Source organism: Pelophylax lessonae, assembly GCF_965119305.1.
Source record: "Pelophylax lessonae genome assembly, chromosome: 12".
Taxonomy (NCBI): domain Eukaryota; kingdom Metazoa; phylum Chordata; class Amphibia; order Anura; family Ranidae; genus Pelophylax; species Pelophylax lessonae.
The window spans coordinates 184,058,971-184,081,727 of NC_138779.1; the positions used below are offsets into that span (position 1 = coordinate 184,058,971).

Sequence of the window (22,757 nt, forward strand, 5' to 3'; positions counted from 1 at the left end):
TTTAGATCTCTTTGACACTTTATGTTTCTATTCAACAAGTGCAAAAAAAAAAAAAAAGCTATAAATCTTGTGAGCTGTTAACTTCCATGGGGAATAGATGGAGGGATTATGTAGACCTAACACACTCCCTGTCTTAGGTTGACAATGCTACTCAGTATAAGGGTCGCCCTAGGACAGTGATGGCGAACCTTGGCACCTCAGATGTTTTGGAACTACATTTCCCATGATGCTCGTGCACTCTACAGTGTAGGTGAGTGAGCATCATGGGAAATGTAGTTCCAAAACATCTGGGGTGTCAACGTTCGCCATCACTGTTTTAGGACATGAAGCGAGTTAAAGTGTATCTAACCCTAAAACTAAAAATGTAATATATTTAAAAATACTAGTCCTTGGTAGGGTGGCTCTTTATTTGAACTTATTTTGCTTTATTTTCACCAGGTATACCTGGAAATATCACTTCCTGCAACTTGGTGGCTACATTACTCCTCCACCGTCTCTATGGAGGGAGCCATACCTATCACTCTAGGCTTCTCTCCTGATATGCTCTGCAGACATGTCCGTATCGGTTTATCTTCATTACATTGGGGGGCAGGGCAGTTAGTATTTACAGAAGATCGCTATTAAGCAAGATATTCTTTCAGTGCAGAACACGGAATGTGACAAGGACATGACAGAAAAAGAAAACAAATGCAGCTACCACATTTAAGGACTTTAAAGGAGTTGTAAAGTCAGAAGGTTTTTTATCCTAATGCATTCTATGCATTAAGATAAAAACCTTCTGGGTGTGGCAGTCTCCCCAGCACCCCCTAATACTTACCTGAGCCCCATTTCTCTACAGCGATGTCTATGAGTCCAAGCTGCTTGGTGTGGGGGCACTCGACAGGAGGGAGGGGCCAGGAGCAGCGACTAGGGACCCGAGAAGAGGAAGATCCGGGCTGCTCTGTGCAAAACCAACTGCACAGAAAGTATAACATGTTTGTTATTTCTATTTTTTTAAACAAGACTTTAAAATCACTTTAAGCTGAAACCTATTACATTTTTGTTCTTGGGTTTAGTTATCCTTTAATGGCAGAATGTTAAAGTAAAAGAAAAAAAGTGTGGAAAAAGAAAACAAAATCCTCCACCACATCCAAGAACTGATGAGGTGCAATGCTATCAATTTGTGTTTTTGGGTTTAGATAAACTTTAAGGTCCCATTTACACCTACATGATGCATCACTTTTTTTTTTTTTTTTTTAGCGCATTTGTTACGTGACAGCAAAGGGCAGTCCTATCACTTGTGACAAAATTATATAATGAAATATAATAATAGTTGCGCTCAACCAAAAATTAATAAGGGAATATTATTGTGTATATGAACACCTGTGTAAATAAATTGGCAGTAAATAATGTGTCCAGTGGTGTAAAGAAGTGAATAAACCAATAAATCTTTACAAAATATACCATAAACTCGTATCAAAAACATATACTGTGCCAAATAACAATAAATCAGTGAATGCAGTGCAAAACAGTCCCAACAGGGCTGAAAAAAACAAACAAACATATAGTCCAAAATCAATATTCCAGGCTGGGTTCTATGGATGTATCTTGCTGACAGTGTAGCCTCCACCAAAATCAAGGTCACCCAGTGATATAGGCTTCTTACCAGATGGGGTGGACCCCTAAGTTATAAGGGGTCATACGGGCCTTTGTAATCATACGTTAATGCCAGGTTGAAATATATAGATTCCTCAAGAGCCAGCCAGTTATTTAATGGACCACCAAAAATTATAAACCTCTCCAAGGTTGCTCCAATCAAACATATAGGATGAAAGAAAAAGCCTCCATGGTGAAGTATGATAAAACAGGAAATATTTTAATAAAGAATAAAACTTACAAACGATTTCTTGTAGCGGAGCATAAAGGAACAAACAAATGTGCCGATTTGCCTGGTGAACGCACTTCTGCGTTCCACGATGCGTTCCACCCGGAGGCCGGAAGTGGCGTATGCGATCAAACATCCCGACGCGTTTCGTCAGCACGCAGCTACGTCTTCAAAGGGGACCATTTTGGACTGTATGTTTGTTTTTTCAGCCCTGTTGGGACTGTTTTGCACTGCATTCACTGATTTATTGTTATTTGGCACAGTATATGTTTTTGATATGAGTTTGTGGTATATTTTGTAAAGATTTATTGGTTTATTCACTTCTTTACACCGCTGGACACATTATTTACTGCCAATTTATTTACACAGGTGTTCATATACACAATAATATTCCCTTATTAATTTTTGGTTGAGCGCAACTATAATTATATTTTATTATATAATTTTGTCACACATATGTTTTTACGTTCACGTTGGAGCTCCCATATATTTACACAGACACACTTTTTTTGCAAATTATTTATCACATATCACGGCCCTTTGCGCGGGATTGGTGGTGCCTAACACCACTTTTTTCTTCAGTCCTATCACTTGAATGGGCTGCCCTACGTGCAACAAATCCACCAAAGTACCTCTTTATTGCAGTAAGCCTCACGCACTTTTTAAAAGCATGTTTTGGTGCAACAAAATGTGCACCTGGTACCCAAGTTTGGGTTGCCAATGAGAACTAATAGCACTGCAAATGGGATGTGCATTTTGTCTGACAAGGTGTGAATGCAGCCTATTTGTGCAAAAAAAAGTATCACTGACAGTACTCACTTTTTGTTGTGATAACCTATTATACGCTTGTGATAAGCTATCTATTCATAAACCGCATCGAGGACAGGATTGTTAGCTCAATCTCAGTTTTTGCAGATGACACAAAAACTTCACATCATGATGTAGAAATCTTACAAAATGACCTGGACAAAATAACAGAGTGGGCAACTACATGGCAAATGAGGTTTAATGTGGAGAAGTGGGGACTAAAAACATAAACGCAAAATACAAGTTGGGGGGGAACCTCTGGGGGAATGAAGAATGGAGAAAGATCTGGGAGTCTTACTAGAAGATAGACTAAGCAATAGCATGCAATGTCAAGCTGCAGCTGCCAAAGCCGGTAGAATATTAGCATGCATAAGGAAGGGAATATACTCTAGAGATAAAACTATGATCCTACCACTTTATAAAACCCTGGTCCGGCCACACCTGGAGTACTCTGTCCAGTTCTGGTCGTCAATCCTCAGAAAGGATGCGCTGGAACTGGAAAGAGTCCAAAGAAGGGCAACTAAGCTAGTTAGGGGATTGGAGGACCTAAATTATGAAGAGCGCTTACAAGCGCTCAATTTATTCTCCCTAGAGAAGAAACACCCGAGAGGGGACATGATAGCAATTTACAAATACATCAACGGTGATCTCAGCATAGAAAGAAAACTATTCAGTAGCAAGGAATGTAAGAGGACATGAGGCCATACAATGCGATTAGAGGAGAAGCGGTTTAACCTCAGGCTACGCAGGGGGTTCTTTACAGTAAGGGCTACAAGACTGTGTAACTCTCTACCACAAATGGTAGTAACTGCGGGGAATATGGCTACTTTTAAAAGACTCTTGGACATACATCTCCAAGATCAAAACATTCAGGGGTATGAGAAATGAATACGTCCACACACACCTACACAGGTTGAACTGGATGGACTATTGTCTTTATTCAACCTCAACTACTATGTAACCACTGTATGTATGTAACCTTAGAATTGTCCGACATCTGCAGTAGGTGTGTATTTCTTATGGACCTTTTGCACTTCTGTATTTGACCCATTACTGCATACAGTTTTGTGCATTTGAAACACTTTTATATTTTTGTGGATTTTATTAGCAGATATTTTGTTTTGTAATGCAAAGCAAGAGAGAGAGAGAGATTTAGGATAGAGATTTTTCCATAATGCAGATGCACAGAAAACAAATCCAAATGTATACCACCATTAATTTTAATGGGCCTGCTGTGCAAAGACATTGAAATGCTACATGTCCTATTTAAAAAAACAATGAATGTAGAAAGTCGCAGTATATGAACCAGAACACGATCACCCGATTATAATGCAATGCTCCCTTCAGATGCCAATTCTTACACGCTTTGTATATCCAAGAAAAATATGAATAATCAACTAAAAACAAAGCCAGTGCAGCGGATTGTGCAGAAGATCATTTAAGAAATGTATTATTAAAATTGCATTGCGTTTAGAATGTCACAATGTTAAATAGGCTCATCACACATCTGTATGTCTAATCCACCATAGTGTCAGAGATGTAACGCTCTACTTTACCCGGATAAACATAATATATTTTTTAAATGAATCCTTGGCACTTTGGTTTTTGCTTTTTAGTTTAAAAAAGAAAATGACCACCGGACTAAGAAGATAAAACGGGGGGCAGTGGCAGCCTGTCCATTGGGGGTGTAGGGGCGCCGCCCCCCTATCCATGCGTCCGGCCCCCTAATCTACATTCAGGGCGTCGGACTCATGGATTCCAATGGGTTTTTTTTTTTTTTGAAGCATGTGATTAGAGCCAGAGGCTCTAATAGGCTTCAAAAAAGGGTGGGCTCGGGGCGCAGAGCACTGTACCCTGAGCCCACCCAGTTGTGTGAAAATAGCGAGTGAATATTGGCTATTGTCACACGGATCCTCCTCCTGGCCAATCAGGAAGCGGGTCCTGAGACCCGTTTCCCGAATGGCTGAAAGGAAAAGCCATGCTGTTGGCCAAGGAGGAGGAGGAGGGAGGATATGCAGGAGACTGAGGGGTAAGCCGTCACCGCTGCTGCTGCGGCCTGCCTGCCCTCCACATGTCCAGGGTGAGTGAGCCAGCGACCGGGGGGTGGGGGTATGGTGTGCGGGCTGGTGTGGTCAGGGAGGGAGGGGGGATATGGTGTTGTCCGTTTGCCTCCCCCCCCCCCCCCCCCGCCCATGCCACTGCCGGGGTGTTAGCAAACATGCAAGAAGTACTGGCTGGAAGAGAATTTTCATTGCCACCACCATTTACAGAAATGAAGATAGTTTGAAAAGGGTTCAGTGGGCTTTAAATGGCTTTTGGGTGTTAGGAACATTCTTTTTAACTCTTTAAAAACATTTTCGTCAGTTATTCTTCTTCTTCCTTTTCTTTTTTACAACAGGGATTGTCTTTCTTGAGGAAAGGTTTTTTTTTCTAGGTACACATGAGATGCACTTAAAGTGGTTGTAAAACTCAAACATGAAATATGAACAAAGCATGTCCCTTTATAGCAGTGGTCCTCAACTCCGGTCCTCAAGGCCCACTAACAGGCCAGATTTTAAGTATTACCTTGAGGAGATGCAGACTAGAGTACTGCAATCACTAAGCAGCAAATGATATCACCTGGGATGTATTTCAGTTATCTTGTAAACCTTGCCTGTTAGTGGGCCCTGAGGACCAGGGTTGAGGACCACTGCTTTATAGTGTGTACTTGTCTCCATTAAGAGCACTTTTGTCTGCTGCTTCTTTCCTCTGCTATCACCATGAATCTCTTCTGATGGGTTTTTCTGAAACCAAGAGGAAAATAATGACAGGGGAGGGAGACCGCCTCAGTTCTGTTCCTCTGAGCTGTGTGAAGGGGGTGTGTCCCTTCCTTCCAATCAGATGTCAGAGCTCTCCTCAGTGAGCTTTGCAGAGTGTAACTTCAGCTTTCTGCCCCCCTTTTTCTGAACTATCAGGCAAGCTTTAAAGTTCAGCACTTTGAACGGATGTAGAGAAGAAATGGCTGCAGATAGACAGGTAAAAACCTATGTAGGAGGATTTGTTTAATCTCTGTGTATCAGCTGAGGCCAGTCCCTTCACTGGGTATATGTAAGGGTTTACAACCACTTTTTAAAAAAAAAAAAAATGTTGCGTTTGTCATTGAGACGGCTCTGTTTTCTAACAAAGCCATGTGATTCTTCTAGTTACAGTATATTTTATCTAAGCAGTCTGCTTGTCAAAATTTGAGGATACATTCTAATAAATTAAAATCAGTAGCATGGCAAAATCTGTTTAGTCAAAATCACCCCCAAGTTAGTTCACAGTCTGAGCCTTTAAATGTTTTTATTTACTCAGCACCCATCCAGACCTCCACCAGGCCCATCTACTATCTTCTTTTTTCACCATTGGTAGACAGATTATTCTGTGCCAATGTCCTTGTGTGTTCTAAAGAGCAAATAGTTACAGCTCACCTTACCATTCATCTCCTGAATATTTTCTGTAGACTTTTAAGGAATGTTTCTAGAGTATAGTATCTAGCCTGTTGGAAGATTGTTTAAAAATACTCAGCATGTTTTGGTGCTCCAAGAGGTCCCCTTCATCAGGACTGCAAAGCAAAAACAAGAAAAACCCCTTGGTTAACATTGTTCATAGTCTTAAGGTTTACACCTGGGAAAATGCATAAAATATAGTGTGGCGCAAACAATAAAATCTTAATATCTTAAAAATTCATTGAAAGATCATAATAAAGCCCAAAAGTCCCTCATAGAAAATAGAGGTGACACTCCCTTCACCAAAAAGCACTCAAATGCGCTCACCTCATTCAGAGATCCCTGTATTACCAGTGGGTCAAACAGGCTTTTGGAGCATCAGTAGACAAAGAAAAACTCCTAGATAATCCACTTCAAACCGGCGGTAGAGATAGCCTATCAGGCAGGCATAAATGTAAGAAGAGAAATCTCTAAGAGCCCATTCAGACTAGCGCAACACGACTTTGGGGGGCAACCTGTGAAGTCACGTGCACCGCGACTTGCAGAGACTTCACATAATGGAAGTCTATGCAAGTTGCCTCCAGGTCACCCCAAAGTAGTACAGGACCCTTTTCCTAAGTAGGAGCGACTTGTGCCGCTCCTATTAGAATGGGTCCTGTGCTAATCAATGGACCGTGACCGAGCGCGACTTGTCAGGCTGACAAGTCACCTGACAAGTCGCGCTAATGTGAATGGGCTCTAAGTGTATACCGTTTAAACAAAAATTATTAGATAAGTAATACACTTACAAACACTCCTCCATAGTAAAGCGACATATCCAAAGTATGAAGCGATGCCGGTCGGCTCTACAAGAAAGCAGCGGGTGATGTCAGTGGGTAAGGCTCCACCTCCCGATAATACATTTCTCATAAATTTACAAGGTATACGCTTATTGGGTCTAATAACTTCTATGATGCCAAAAAAATTACAATTCTTTTTATATAATTTTATATTGGGTTGGGCAATCAAAGGTCCCCCTTGTGCATTTGAATGAACTCTGCCTTAGAAAGAACCAGCACTTCCCCCCAAATAAAAAAGGGGCATCAGTTTTGGAGAAGTATGACCTGCCTGTTGTAGGTAGTTGTGATATGGATCATATGCCTGAGTTATGTTTGTTGATAAAGTAGATCTGCATTGAGAAAAATAGAAGGGCCGCCATTTTTTAACTTATTGTAAAAACACTATTCGACTGTCTATTTCTGACGTCTAAGTCACTTACCCAGAATTAGCATGATGGGATTGATGTCAGAAAAACAGTCCAAACTCTTACGTCACTCTTGGATCACAAGCTCACATGCTAGCTCAGGTCAGTAGATCAAATTATTGAAGCTGGTATTTCTGCATATGAGCCAGAAAACAAACATTTCAAGAAGTTGTCAGCATTGGCAGCCCATGTCTTTCTTTCAGTACAGATTTACTTCCCAAAATGTAGTATTGGTTATTTTCTCATGGCATATAAACATTATGTAAAAAAAAAAAAAATGACACCTCTATTGCTTCTCTTGCAGATGTCTCGGTTAGCCTGCTTTCCGTTATTGTCACCTTCTGTGGAATTGTTCTCCTTGGAGTCTTACTCTTTGTCTCCTGGAAATTATGTTGGATACCATGGAGGGACAAAGGTTCTTCCCAGACTCAACGCAAAGATCATGGACACCATGGGCATCTTCACCACTCCCACTATGGGGACTTGTTGGTGGATAGAGTAGAGCTTGGAGTTGAGATGCCTGAACGCTCTTATTTAGATATGGACTCTTACCCAGAAGCCAACTTAAAAATCAGTCAAACGTCCCCAGACATACCAGTAGATAGCCAGGGTGTGGCCAAGGAATCTCAGATGCCTTATGCACAGTCACACCAGCAAGTTGCAAATATTGCTCCTACTAACAGGTAAGCTGCATTGTGCATACCAGTTTTATGCTGGCATAGAATTGTTTTTTTTAACTATAAATGGTTGGATATTTTTACAGTGGTTGTGTTTTGTCTTATATTCTGGAACTGGAAAGCAGAGGTGGGGGACTTGAGTCACATGACTTGACTTAAGTCACCAGTTTGAGGACTTGGGACTTGCTTGACTAAAATGAATAAAAGACTCGACTTGACTTTGACTTGGTATTCATGACTTGAGACTTGACTTTGACTTGAGACAAATGACTCGAAATGACTTTACTTTTTTAAGTTATTAAATATTTGCATTTTCTCAAGATGTGTTAAAGCAAAATGAATGTGCCTGTTATGTTTCTGACACCACAGTCACTTAAAACACCTCAGTGTGTTCTGATTTTTAGGACACTGGCTTTTTAACAATGGAAATACTTCACATGTTTTTAGTGACTGTGGTGTTGAAACATGACCGGACGAAGGATTTTGAGCGTTTTGGGCATTCAAAGTGTTTCTTTAATATGCCAAGAAAAAAGCACTAAGCAGTTTTGTTAATGTTGAAAATAAAACAAAACATTTCCTGACCACTGACTTTTAACTGATTTAAAGGTGAAAATTGGGGTAGATCAGTATTTTGGCTTGATTTGTGACGTGACCAAAATAAATGACTTGACTTGACTTGCTTGACTTCTAGCAGGGACTCGACTTGACTTGCTTGCTTTTCGCCACAGTAACTTGGGACTTGCTTGAGACTTGAAGGTTAAGACTTGAGGCTTGCTTGTGGCTTGCACATGTGTGACTTACTCCCATGTCTGCTGGAAAGCGTTCTGAGAAGCACAATAAAATGAATAAGGGGGCATGGAAGATAGTAAATAGAAAAAAATGCCAATCTCCCATCATCCTGTGTATAAGACTCGGCTTCAGCCTACATGTCTCCAACAAGAAAGCACACCTGAGGCGTTTTGCCCCACCCACAGGTCTTATTTATATTGACTAAGCCCCAGTGTGTGGAGTGAAATGCATGGGAGGGGCATGTTTTTTTTTTTTTTGGGTGGAAACATGTAGGCTGAAGCCGATCCTTATACACAGTATATGGAGTCTGGTTGGGAGAGCGGAGTTTTCTCTATTTATTGCACACAACACTCTGGATGGGCATACTGAGAGTCTGCACCCCTTCACCTGCAGATCATGGGAATTAAATCCCTGGCTTTGAGTGGCGTTCAAAGCTTAGTATAAGGTTGCAGTGTAATTTCCTAAGAGAAAAAACAAATTAAACGTATTCAACTTTATAGTGTATCTATAGACAGACCTGGTTCATTTTTTTGTTTAGGTCAGGGATCTCCAAACTACGGCCCTCCAGCTGTTGTGGAACCACATGTCCCATGAGGCATTGTAAACCTCTGACATTCACAGACATGACTGGGCATAATGGGAATAATAGTTCCTGAACAACTGGAGGGCCATAGTTTGGAGACCCCTGATTTAGGTTGTCATTAGGGAGCATGTGAACTCCTCCCATGATGATTGCTCAGACCTATCGGTCAAACACCAGGCCGAACACTGTCACATGGTGGAGAGAGTGACGTCATTCCTCCCTCTAGACTCTGACAACAGCTGACACCTGTTATGTAGGTGGAATTTGCAATAGAGGAAAGAGTTTTGCTGCAAAGATATCTCAGGGTCGGGGTGACAAATTTACAGAAACACAATCGCTTTGCCCTGAGTGTCATTTTAACCCCATGCCCCCAATCTAAAGATTATTAGCTGCAAGTTTAAAGGCCTTGGACACTTCCTCTGTGTGCTTGCTATTCTGTGACATCTAGGGGTCTCACAATGTATTCTAGCTTGTTGCAGAACTCAAAATGGCTTAAACTTGGCAAGCCTTAATGTTTTAGCTAGATTTGGTGCACAAACTGCAAGTGTAATAACACTCATCTCATCATGAGCCCATAGTTGGGTTTCAAGCTAAGCTTAAGTTAGCTATACCAATGGTATTACAGGAGTTCTATGGTCAAAGCATTCACTTTAATGTTTATAAGATCAGCATTATGATACCAAAACAAACAATAGTTATATTTGACAATCCAATATAAGCTTTCTTAAAAAAATCACCTGCCATGTTATCAGTTTTGCCTGTCTGCTGGCCACCTCTTTACACAACTTCCTGGATTCCCTGCCTGCTTTAGAGAATTGACTGTTACTCTGAGCTAATCGGGGCATGAGCATGCATACAGGAGGGAGGAGAACATACCATGGTGCTTTTACACCTTTAAGACTCGTTAACATTAGCATTAGCCCTTTGAAGTGCGATCTGCGGTGGATCGGTCTTTAGAGGGCATTATGCCACCTTCTCCCTGCTTTAGCCCTAAAACTCTGCATCACCGCATTAAAACCACATGCATTGCACACAGTTTTGGGGTGGCCCCCTCTATTTGGAATCCTTGTGTTCAATAAATGCTGCTCCCCGCTGAACTTGACATTGGGGATATAACTTTTGTTACGGTATATGTGCACCCCTATCCACTACCTTTGCAGCTTAAGAGGGGGTGAATGGGGGGCAGTGAAAACACAGCTCAGCCTTGTGTTTTTACCACCTTTCCACGCAAGTGTGAATAAGTCCTAACTAATCAAATGGCAGGCTGAGTTTTGTTCTTTGGTCAAGATGCTACTGCTTAACTTTAGTAAAGCTTGGCAGGCTGTGTTTGGTTCTTTGGTCAAGATTTACTGCTTAACTTTAGTAAAGCTTGGCAGGCTGGGTTTGGTTCTTTGGTCAAGATTTACTGCTTAACTTTAGTAAAGCTTGGCAGGCTGAGTTTGGTTCTTTGGTCAAGATTTACTGCTTAACTTTAGTAAAGCTTGGCAGGCTGGGTTTGGTTCTTTGCTCAAGCTTTACTGCTTAACTTCAGTGATGAAAATGTGAGGTCACAGATCAGCCTGTGCGATCTATGCTGGGAAAAGGGTGGTTTAATTACAAGATTGGTTGAACAGAATTTCAAATCCATTGTCAGGTAAGACAGTCCACATCTAAAAAGAAAAAACAGGGGGCGCACCAGCCTAGCCCATTACCTTTGCGACAATTTTTTTTTTTTTTAAATATATACACATCATACTCACAAACAAGATGAATTGTCAAGCAAAACTATATATATAAGTCCACCAGATGTTCCACTCAGCATGGTCTGCCGGTTAGTGACAGTTGTGGAATGGAAACATCCAAATAAAACTGACGCGTTTCGAGGGGTGTCCCCTCTTCTTCAGAGCTGGATCAGCTCTAAAGAAGAGAGAACACCCCTCGAAACGTGTCAGATTTATTTGGATGTTTCCATTCCACAACTGTCACTAACCAGCAGACCATGCTGTGTCGAGTATCTGGTGGACATATATATATATTTCGATTGACATTTCATCTTGTTTGTGAGTATGATGTGTATATATTTTTAAAATTGTCGCAAAGGTAATGCACTAGGCTGGTACGCCCTCTGTTTTTTCTTTTTAGAGTTTCACTTGGCTTTTCCCTGACCTGTTGGGAGTGGCAGCACAGCCGATGTGACGGCTGAACTATTGGAGATGCATGTTTTCAATCAGCCGCAACGTCTTAAGGGCAGGAGCAATAGTTCCTTAAGACAGTCCACATACATGTATTGCAGCAGCACATGCAGCCATTTGCCTAGAGTTCAGCTAGAAATGTTCACTTTCCTTATTTTCTCATCTCTCATAATGGCTATGCTTCAATTCACATCAGTGCAAACTACTTTGTGCTCTTTATGCTGCAATGCTTGTTTGTTCAAAGTGTTACTTAGCCTCCTGGCTGCTCCTTTTGCTTGGCACTGTTTAAAGTTTACTGTACACATCTAAAATTAAATATACAACATTCTAATGACTATACCTCTGGGAGACTTCTGAAAGTCTCTCTTAATTTGAAGAGTTACGTTGACTCCTCTTGCATAAAACTATTGGATGTAATTCCACGACTGAATAATTATCCGTCCACGGAATGCATCTTATTAATTTTCATTAGCATTATCTGTCTTCTGAAAATAATGTTAACTTTTGTTGCACAGTGTGTTTTCATAAAATATTAAATTCTTCTCAGCAACAGTATACATAAAATAATTATACTCATAAGTGTACTTACTTGGAGATGTGTGGCATCACATTACAAGTGCATTAATTTGTTGACACACAATAAAAGCTATTGCTGCTTAGGCGAGATTAACAAATAGCACATTCACCTGCGTTTTAATTTAGTTTGTTTTGGTTTTGCTTAATGTAGTGATTGTATGATCATGCTGTATTCAGGATTAAATGAAAGCGTTAATTCCACCTTTTGCAAAAATGAATAAATGCACAGGCTTAGTTTTGTCAGTCTGCAACAGGAAGTGCGGTTACTGGCAGAAAGATTTATATTTGGTGGACATGCCAGAAAGTTGGAAAATTTTGCATTAAAGTATACAATTAAATGTATTCTGTAACAGGGACTAAGCTTAAAAAATCTTATTGGCATGCCTTTCTTAATAGGTGTAGCACTGCCCCCGTAAGGACTGCCCGTTATTCACTCTACGGGTTTATTCTACGGGTCCCCCTGAGTTACCAGCACACAGTCATGACAGATACAAGTTCTTAATTTCTTCTCTTCAGCTCACTCCAATAATGAGTCCAGGGGTATTTGGTTGTTTTGTGGTTTATTGTAAAATGGGGATAGGAGAAGGAATTAGTGGCAGGCATACTCAGGTTTAACTATAGACAATGTTGAGGACTCCTTTAGCAAGGCAATGGTCATCTTGGAGGTGTGTTCGGGGTTTTTATTATGTTGGAATACTGCCCTGCGGTTTAGTCTCCGAAGGGAGGGGGTCATGCTTTGCTTCAGTATGTCACAGTAAATGTTGGCATTCATGGTTCCCTCAATGATCTGTAGCTCCCCAGTGCCGGCAGCACTCATGCAGCCACAGGCCATGACACTCCCACCACCATGCTTGACTGTAGGGCAAGACACTCTTGTCTTTATACTCCTCACCTGGTTGCGGGCACACATGCTTGACACCATATGAACCAAATAAGTTTATCTTGTTCTCATCAGACCACAGGACATGGTTCCAGTAATCCACGTCCTTAGTCTGCTTGTCTTCAGCAAACTGTTTGCAGGCTTTCTTGTGCTTCATCTTTAGAAGAGGCTTCCTTCTGGGACGACAGCCATGCAGAATAATTTGATGCAGTGTTGCAGTGTATGGTCTGAGCACTGACAGGCTAGCCCCCAACCCCTTCAACTCATATGTCTATTTTCTAAAGACAAACTCTGGTAATAACACTGAGCACATGCACACAACTTCTTTGGTCTAACATGGCGAGGCCAGTCTTGAGTGGAACCTGTCCTGGTAGACCGCTGTATAGTCTTGGCCACCGTGCTGCAGCTCAGTTTCCTGGCAATTTTTTTATAGCCTAGGCCATCTTTATGTAGAGCAACAAATCTATTTTTCACATCCTCAGAGAGTTCTTTGCCATGAGGTACCATGTTGAACTTCCAGTGACCAGTATGAGAGAGTGAGAGTGATAACACCAAATTTAACATACCTGCTCCCCATTTGCACCTGAGACCTTGTAACACTAACGAGTCACATGACACCGGGGGGGGGGGGGGAATGGCTAGTTGGGCCCAATTTGGACATTTTCACTTGGGGGTGTACTCACTTTTGTTGCCAGTGGTTTAGACATTAATGGCTGTGTGTTGAGCTATTCTGAGGGGACAGCAAATTTGCACTGTAATACAAGCTGTACACTCACTACTTTACATTATAGAAAAGTGTAATTTCTTCAGTGTTGTCACATGAATAGATATAATAAAATATTTACAAAAAATAATGGTGGCCACACGTTGGGCCCAATTTGGACATTTTACCTTAGGGGAGTACTCACTTTTGTTGCCAGCGGTTTAGACATTAATGCTGTGTGTTGAGTTATTTTAAGGGGACAGCAAATTTACACTGTTATACAAGCTGTACACTCACTACTTTACATTGTAGCAAAGTTTCATTTCTTCAGTGTTGTCACATGAATAGATATAATAAAATATTTACAAAAATGTGAGGGTTGTACTCACTCTTGTGAGATACTGTATATCCAAGTGGATATTTCTAAATCTAAAAGTTCCAAATTTGTTCAAGCCTAATAGATGTGTCCATTATAAACAAAAATAACAATCCAAAATGTGATTCAAACAAGTGTGCCTCCACCTTGGAATAAAAAGCGGATTCTTATCCGAACTAGTGGTCATGACATGCCCCGATGATGTCAGTTGTGACGAAGTGCGTAGGGAGGAGTTTACACTCGTGATGTCACCACGCACACTAAAGCCACGAGTTGGTTGGATTGGATGCCAGAACCTTTATTGTTTGGTTTTATTCACATGCCTGTTTTTTGGTTTATCTTGTGAGTGACTGGTTTTTCCCTTTTTATAATAAACCTTTTATACAGTTCTGTGTGTGTATACACTACAGTATGTGGGTTTTATTCCCTTATATGTTATGATGGAACACTTTCTATTTTCACTTGGGAGACTGCATTAACCACAGATGATGGAGAGAAGCAATAGGTTCCATTTCAATTGATTATTGATGCAGCGCTATTGACTTTTCCAAATAAAGGATTCACTAGTTCTGGTAATTGGATTGGCATTTTTGTTTATATTGAACACATCTATTGGGCTTTAATGAATTTGGAACTTTTATTTTTAGAATCTCCACACATCATATAGGACTCACTTTTTAGATTATATTCACTTAATCTTTGTTGGAATTTATTATGTTTTGATTGTTTTTATCACTAGCGTGGCAAAATACTGTTTACGATCCAATCTAATTGTTCTTTTGCCAGCTGCTCTTTTCTCTTGATCTACTAGGGCAATGTTTATTTGTTTTAAGCATAGAGACTGGACTTGAATGCTCAGAACCAATACCTGTATTAGTAGTGACCCTGGAGGGGCTGGGACTCGGTCTGGATGGAGGAAAATTGCATTGAATCACCCTGGAGGAGGGTGGCTTGGCAGCGGGGGATGGTCAGCAGGTGTAGGAGCTGAGGGGACAGCAGCCAGTCAGCTTAAGAAGAGAAAGCAGCCAGTCAGCCCGGATAAAAATTCTGTGTCCATGATGGTACAGGAACGCAGTGGAAGGACAACTCCTGTGAAATTTGGTAGTGAGGGGCCTGTGAACAGAGGAGGGATACTCACCTAGCAACTCTTGTAACAGCTGAATCTCCTCAGAGCAGTTGGATGTGCCCCAGCGTAGCCTTTTCCTAGAGTTCCACCCAGTCACCTCAGGTCTTTGTAGCCAATCCCAAGGGAGCTACTCAACTTATCTTTTAGGTTCACACCCACAGTGACGCCATGCTTCCAGCAGTCAAGGCTCCTTTTCCCTAAAGGAGGTTCAAGGGGCCTTCATTGGAGCAGGGGAAGAAAGTAATATTCTCAGATGAAACCCAGTTTTATATACATGGACACAGGTCAAACTACGTTCAGCGCTCGCCTGGAGAACCGCTTTGAACTGACTACTTCCAGCAAGCCTATAAACCCCCACTTGGTCGTGTTTTAGGGCACATGTGTCAAGCCGAATTCGGCCCTCCAGGACATTTTATTTGGCCCTCTTCTGGACCTCCTCTAGACCCGGTACTTTCTACTTTCCAGCAATGCCTCTAGCTTCTTCCCAGCAGCAGCACAAGGTAAGGGGGGGGGTGCACTGTGATGTAAGGGAGGGTGGAGGACTCAACTTCTGATGGTGGGGAGGCTCAGCGTCTTATGTAAGGGTAGGGGATGCTCTGGACATCTAGTCTTAGATACAACCGGCCCTTTTGAGGGCAATCATAATACTGATGTGGCCCACGATTAAATTGAGTTTGACACCCCTGTTTTAGGGGGTACTTTACTGCTTATGGACCAGAAACACATCACCCCATGGAAGACATGATGGACAGTAAAAAGTATGTGGTTGTTCTGGCAGCAAAACTGACCCCCGATACTAAAGAGGCGGTTTCCTGATGGAGATGGAGTGGTCCAGCAAGACCCTAGAAGGAGATTGGCCATGTTGGGAAGGGGTACACGCCTGATCTTTGACTTCTCCCCTTTTTCTCAACTCTTCTCTTTCTTCTGTCCTTCTAGTTATTTTTTTGATTTGATTGTTCATAATTCTGAGTGAAAAGGACATCTATCTTCATATACAGAATATGAAACCATGTCTGTTCCTGCTACCACTCTTAACTTGTTCATCATATATATGGTCTAACATGTTCTGACTTCTGAGTTATGGTACCTTGCAATATGCACTATGGTGCCTCCTTTCTTCTATATGATCTATGGATATGAATTCATGTCTATCTGTACAATTGCCATCTGTGGTACTTTGCAAAAGAAACAATTAAATTATTTGAAAAGAAACACAATATATATATATATATATATATATATATATATATATAGATGTTCAAGACCCTCCCAACATATGCACATCTACGACTGATGTATATACTATGACCAGGGCTTTTTTTCTCAGAGAATAGGTGCAGGAACTCCCTCTTTTAGAGGTACCTCTTTTCTCCGCCCCCTACCCACCTCCAAGCACCGTTCCTTGGTTCAATCCCTTACCCACCTCCCAATACTGCCCTTTAAGACAATACAGAACCAAGTAAAATTTTGTGGTGTTAAGTAATGTGTATGGAATTTGGGAATAATAACAAGAAAAGCAGTAAAATAAATCCCCTGCAGCCAGTAACAATAGATCCCTCTAACAACAATGGACCACCCGCAACAAAATTTCCCCCTCAACAACAATAGACTCCCAGCAGCAACAGCAACATATCTCCCTACAGCCAGCATCAATAGGCCCCTCCCTCAACAGTATATCTCTCCCAGCAACAACTGACACCCCCCAGCAACATAAGACCCACCCCAGCAACAATAGATCCCACAGCAGCAATGATAGACCTCAGTAACAACAGACCCCCCTGCAAAAATATATTCCTTCCAGTTAGAATAGATACCCCAGCAGTTATTATCAATAGACCCTGCAGCACACCCCAGCACCCTGTGCCATTACATACAGTCAGTCCTGGAGGTGCCGGAACTGCGTTCCCCCGCGTTCCCGCTGAAAAAAAGCCCTGACTATGACTATTGGGTATCCTCACACATGCCAGAGGTAGAAGAGTAATTCTCAAACAAAAGATTTCCCAGCACACTTACCAGCCAGCCTGCAAAAGAACCAAGCTGACCTTGTAGAACAACAGAGGGTTTTTCTTTGCACACGTTTGCAAATATATGTGTAAGCCACAGTGCCCGTGCCAATGGACCTCTGTATATACTGCAGTCCTAACTCTAAAGTTTCCAGAGTCTCCATAGAAAAAGTACATATAAGAATGGATAGGTTAAGGGCAATGGAGAGAGCCCACCCCTCCTTTGAAGGCACAGGGATGCACGTGACGTCCAGCAAAAGCGCAATGGCAGCGAAGGCATCCAGTACAGCCGTACACCCAGTTCAACTAACTGTACAAAAAGTGGCAACCACCCCAACCTATAACTGGCCTTTGCTGCAAGGTGCACATGGAAGGGCAATGCACATCACAAACAAACAAATGATTTCCCAGCAAACTGTTAAGCCCCGTACACACGTACCGATTGTCGGCCGTAAATATTCGGCCGACGACCGATCGGCCGATTGTAGGCTTGTTAGTATGATGCTTCCGACAGCCGACAGTGCATTTTCGGCCGGAGAGAATCTGTCGTGCAGGCATTAAAATTTTTGTTGGCCAACACCAGAACGGCCGATTGTTCGCCAGTCAGTACAGATTTTGGCCGACAGACAGCAGATTAGCAAGACTGGGCATGCTCAGAAAAGAAAAAAGACAAGGAAAGTTAACCCTCACATGACATCACTTCTGCAGTCGGCTGTTGTTGGCCGACAAAATTAGTGTGCAGTCTTTTGCAGTTTTCAACAGACACGACAGCCCTGGACAAAAGACGGCCGATCGTTCGGCCGACGATCAGTACGTGTGTACGGGGCTTTAGGGTCAATTTGGTTGTTTAGCAGGCTGGCTGGTAAGTGTGCTGGGAAATACCAAGAATGGCCATGGCAGAGCACTATGGTGGTGAGTCACTCATCCATTCAGATTTGTTGGTGGACTTTTGTGGGTGGAGTCAGCTTTGGCTCCCTATGTTCCTTGGGCATGCCAGCAGTGATTGATTGCCAAGTCATACTTTGTATTACACATCTACTCTAAATCATATGTGCAAGCCCCATCCTAAGGCTGCTTTCACACTAATTTGTTAAAAAAATGCATATACTTTTTTGATGCCCTTCTGGTGGGTTATGTGGGTGCCTGACTCCCAGCGCACACCTGTGAAAAATGAACAAGTGAGTCAAAAAATGCACCAAAATGCAACTGCAGCACATTTTTTATTCTTTTTTTTTTTTTTTTTTTTACACGTTTTCGATGTGTTTCCAGTTTGTTTTTTGGGTGCTGGACTTCCAGCATGCACCTGTGAAACATGGTCATGTGACTCAAAAAACGTGTGAAAAATGCAGATACATTTTTGATGTGTTTTCTGGGTGCCTGACCCCCAGTATGCACAGCAGGAGCCAGACTGCGGGAGGAGCATGCACGATTTCCACTGGCCTACCGCAATCTTCAGGAAAACTGACAGGAGAGCCATCTGCCTATGTAAACAAAGCAGGCGGCTCTCCTGTTAGACAGTCACACTGAGATTGTGTGTCTGAGCTAAGCTGAAACACCGATCAATGTGTGCCTTTTACAGAGCCCCACCCCCCCCCCACAGTTAGTAAGCACAATTTAGGAGCACACTTAACCCCTTGATCACCCCCATGTTATGTGAATGTGGTCTCGGCGGCGGCAGCTAGAACACGGGAGGAGCAGGTGAGATCACTGCCAGCCTCCTGCGATCTTTAGGGAAACTGACAGAAAAGCTGTCTGCCTATGTAAACAAGGCAGGCGGCTCTCCTGTCAGACAAGCACAATGAGATTGTGTGTCCAAGCTAAGGTGAAACACTGATCTCTGTGTGCCTGTCACAGAGCCTTCCCCCCCACAGTTAGTAAGCACAATTTAGGAGCACACTTAACCCCTTGATCACCCCAGTCTTAACCAGTTCCCTGCCAGTGTCATTTATACAGTAACAGTGCATATTATTTAGCACTGATCACTGTATTGGTGTCACTGGTCCCCAAAAAGTGTCACATTTGTCTGCCGCAATGTCGCAGTTGCACTAAAAATTTCCGATCGCCGCCATTAATAATAAAAACAACAAAAAATAAAATAAAAGCCCAAAACTCTATCCCATAGTTTGTAAACGATATAACTTTTGCGCAAAGCAATTAATATAGACTTTTGGGGATTTTTTTTTACCAAAAATATGTAGCAGAATACAAATTGGCCTGAAATGATAAAAAAAATAGTTTTGTTTACATTTTTTTTTATTGGGAATATTATATAGCAAAAAGTAAAAAACATTTATTTATTTTTTTTTTAAATTGTCGCTCTCTGTTTGTTTATAGCGCAAAATTCAAAAACCGCAGAGGTGATCAAATACCACCAAAAGAAAGCTCTGTTTGTGGGGGGGGGGGGGAGGACATCAATTTTATGTGGGTACAGAGTCGCACAGCCGCGCAATTCTCAGTTAAAGCAGTGCAGTGCCGAATCACAAAACATGGCCTGGTCATTAAGGGGGTAAAACCTTCCGGGGCTGAAGTGGTTAAAAAACACACTAAAGAGCAATTGGGGTGCGTTTTCTATGCATTTTCTATTCATTTCAATAGCTGCCTTTTCAAAATGTACCTTCTTCATACCGCCCACTTCCCAATAACCTTTACCCATTTTTGCTTTTAAGAAACAAGAAGCAGTAAGAGCAGCAAACTGTTTCTTTTAAAAGCACGGCCATTACAGGGATTAGCTACTTCCTTCAATATGTCATTACAGGATGCAAGGAAGAAAGCCAGTCTAATTAAAAAGCAGGATATTAATGTGAAATGAGGAACTCATGAAATAAATAGAGCCAACGTTTTTGCCAATACACAGTACAGATTTTTTTCTGTCCTATTTTTCTTCCAAATAAGAAAAGCTCGCCCAGAAACGGACTGCTACAGTTTAAAGAGGAACTCCAGCAAAAATTAACGCCTAAAGGACCTCCAGGTTTCATTGCGTTTTAACTATTTCTTCTTAGGTGGACGTTATATGACGTCCTGGAGTTTAAGTGGTTAAATCTGAATGTTGCCTGCAGCATATCATTCAGATATCCTATATCTTTTTTTTTTTCTGCCGGCAATTCCCTTCAAAGTAAAAATAATCATAGCAGCTGTTCAGCCACTTGATTGTTTTTACAGGTGGTGGGAGGGGGACGCCCCCCCCCCTCTTGCTGCCCTCCGGAGCTTCTACCGGCTTGCCCACTCAATCGGTGAGCCAGAGAAGGGATCTGCCAGTGGTGGAAGTTTACCATAGAGCTGACTGAGAACCAGATGCTCCCCGGTCATCTCTATAGCTCTCGGAGGCTGGGCGCGACGTTATGACGTCATGTCTGGCCCTGGCTGTTGTAAACACTGCCGTGTATTTGGCTGGAAAGCCTGAGATACATTTTATTTTTTATCCGGTTGCCGACCGTGTTACAGCATCAGTGCGGTGCTCCTGCGCAAACCGACCTAGGTCTACGTCGGTCGCACGCAGGCAGCTAGGGGGCAAGCACGCACTGCCGCCGGCGCGCTCCCGACTCCATTCGGCAGCGGGGACTCCGATGCACAGGGCAGGTGGCTCCAATTGCCGCCTGACACCCGCGATCGCTCCCCGCTGAGAGAGAAGAACGGTCAGGTGTTGTAAACACAGCTGACCATTCTTCTCTCTGGAATGATCATAGAGCCCATGTGATCCTTCTATATAGGATCACAGGGCTCTATGGTCATTTCACAAGTCACGCCCCCCCACACTTAGAATCACCCCCTAGGCTCACATTTAACTCCTTGATCACCCACAGTGTTAACCCCTTCCCTGCCAGTGTCATCATTACAGTAACAGTGCATATTTTTAGCACTGATTACTGTAGTAATGTCACTGGTACCCTCAAAAGTGTCAAAAATGTCAGTCAGGGGTCCGATCTGTCCGCCGCAATGTCGCAGTTCCACTAAAAATTGCAGATAGCCGCCATTACTAGTAAAAAAAAAAAAAAAACAATAAAAATGACATAAATCTTTCCCGTAGTTTGTAGACGCGATAACTTTTGCGCAAACCAATCAAAATACGCTTATTGCAATTTTTTTTTTTTTTGAACCAAAAATGTGTAGCAGAAAACAAATTGGCCTAAAATGTTAAAATTTTGATTTTTTTAAAAAATGTTAGAGAATGTTGTATAGCAGAATGTGAAAAATATTGTTTTTTTTTTTCAAAATTGTCGCTCTTTTTTTGTTTATAGTAAAACTGCGGTTGGCAAGTGGTTAAATACCACCAAAAGCATGCTCTCTTTGTGTGTAAAAAAAAAGATACAAATTTTATATCGGTTCAGTGTTGCATTAAACGCGCAATTGTCATTTAAAATGTGACAGCACTGAAAGTTGAAAATTGGCCTGGGCAGGAAGGGGGTAAAACTGCCCAGTACTGAAGTAGTTAAAACAGGGGGTGAGTAAACGCCACATCACCTCCTCACTGCCTGTCAATAGCCTCTGAAAAGTGATCTGAACGTGGATTGCTTTTCAGAGGGGCAGCAGCTTGGACACAGGTCTTAACCTAGCCTTACATTGTGCCCTTGACTGCGTTAGAAGATTACTGATTGATTCTACTTGTCGCTTTCAATCCCTCTGTCTTTTTTTTTTCGCTGCTTTTTATCCTTGCACAGCGGGAAGTAAAGAAATGATACTGAAGAATATTTTATTGCATTCTCTGATGGAAAACAAATTCCAACATCCCTGCTAGCTGCAAAAAGCATAATGAGCGTCAGCATTAACAGTCATATTGGGACAAATCTATGATCCATCAAACCGGGGAAAGGCAAAAACAGGGCCCATAAAACTCCAATGATTTAACTGTCATGGGAGAAGAAAGTCAGGTTAAAGCGGTTAGAATAAAATCACGTTCAATTAGGGCAGCGCCTGCATGCTATAAATATTATTGTGAGTGGCACAAAGCCACCCACACCTAAACACCTACCGACAGAGGCGTAACTAGAACCTTCAGGACCCCGGTGCAAGAAACCATGAAGGGCCCCCTGGATCCCTGGCCGGGGCCCTTCACTTCAAGCCTGGGGCTCTTCCCACTGATCCTGGGGCCCTTTACTCTCATCGTGGGGCCCTTTATTAAGGTCCTGCAGTGGGACCCTTTCACAAGTTCTGCAGTGGGGGCCCCTCCCTGCCATCTTGGGGTCTCCCCACGGTGGTGGAATGCCAGGGCCCGGTTGCAAGTGTGACCTTTGCGATCCTTGAGGTTCATGAGGGGGAATGGGAGGTAATGGGAGTGCCATTACCTCCCATTCCCCCTCACATAAATTACATATACCCTTTGGGTTATATTAAGGAGGTTAGGCAGCAGCCAATCTACTATCCTGAGCGCGGATCCCCCCCCCCCCTTTTTGATCCTGGAGGTTCACCCACTGGTGTCAGTAGTTTTTAATTTTTGGTATTTTAATTGTATTTTTTATCATTTTATTTTAATTGTTTCCGCTGTCACTGACTATGAC

At 42.2% G+C, this 22,757-nt stretch overlaps 1 protein-coding gene across 1 annotated transcript in view; it reads left to right on the top strand.

Annotated features, from left to right (window-relative positions):
- SYT3 (synaptotagmin 3) overlaps window positions 1–22,757 on the top strand; it is a 402,879-nt gene that overhangs the window by 259,632 nt on the left and 120,490 nt on the right. The window contains exon 5 of the mRNA XM_082273899.1: window positions 7,686–8,064. Within this exon, the coding sequence (XP_082130025.1) occupies window positions 7,686–8,064 (379 nt within the window). The remainder of the gene's footprint in view (window positions 1–7,685; window positions 8,065–22,757) is intronic.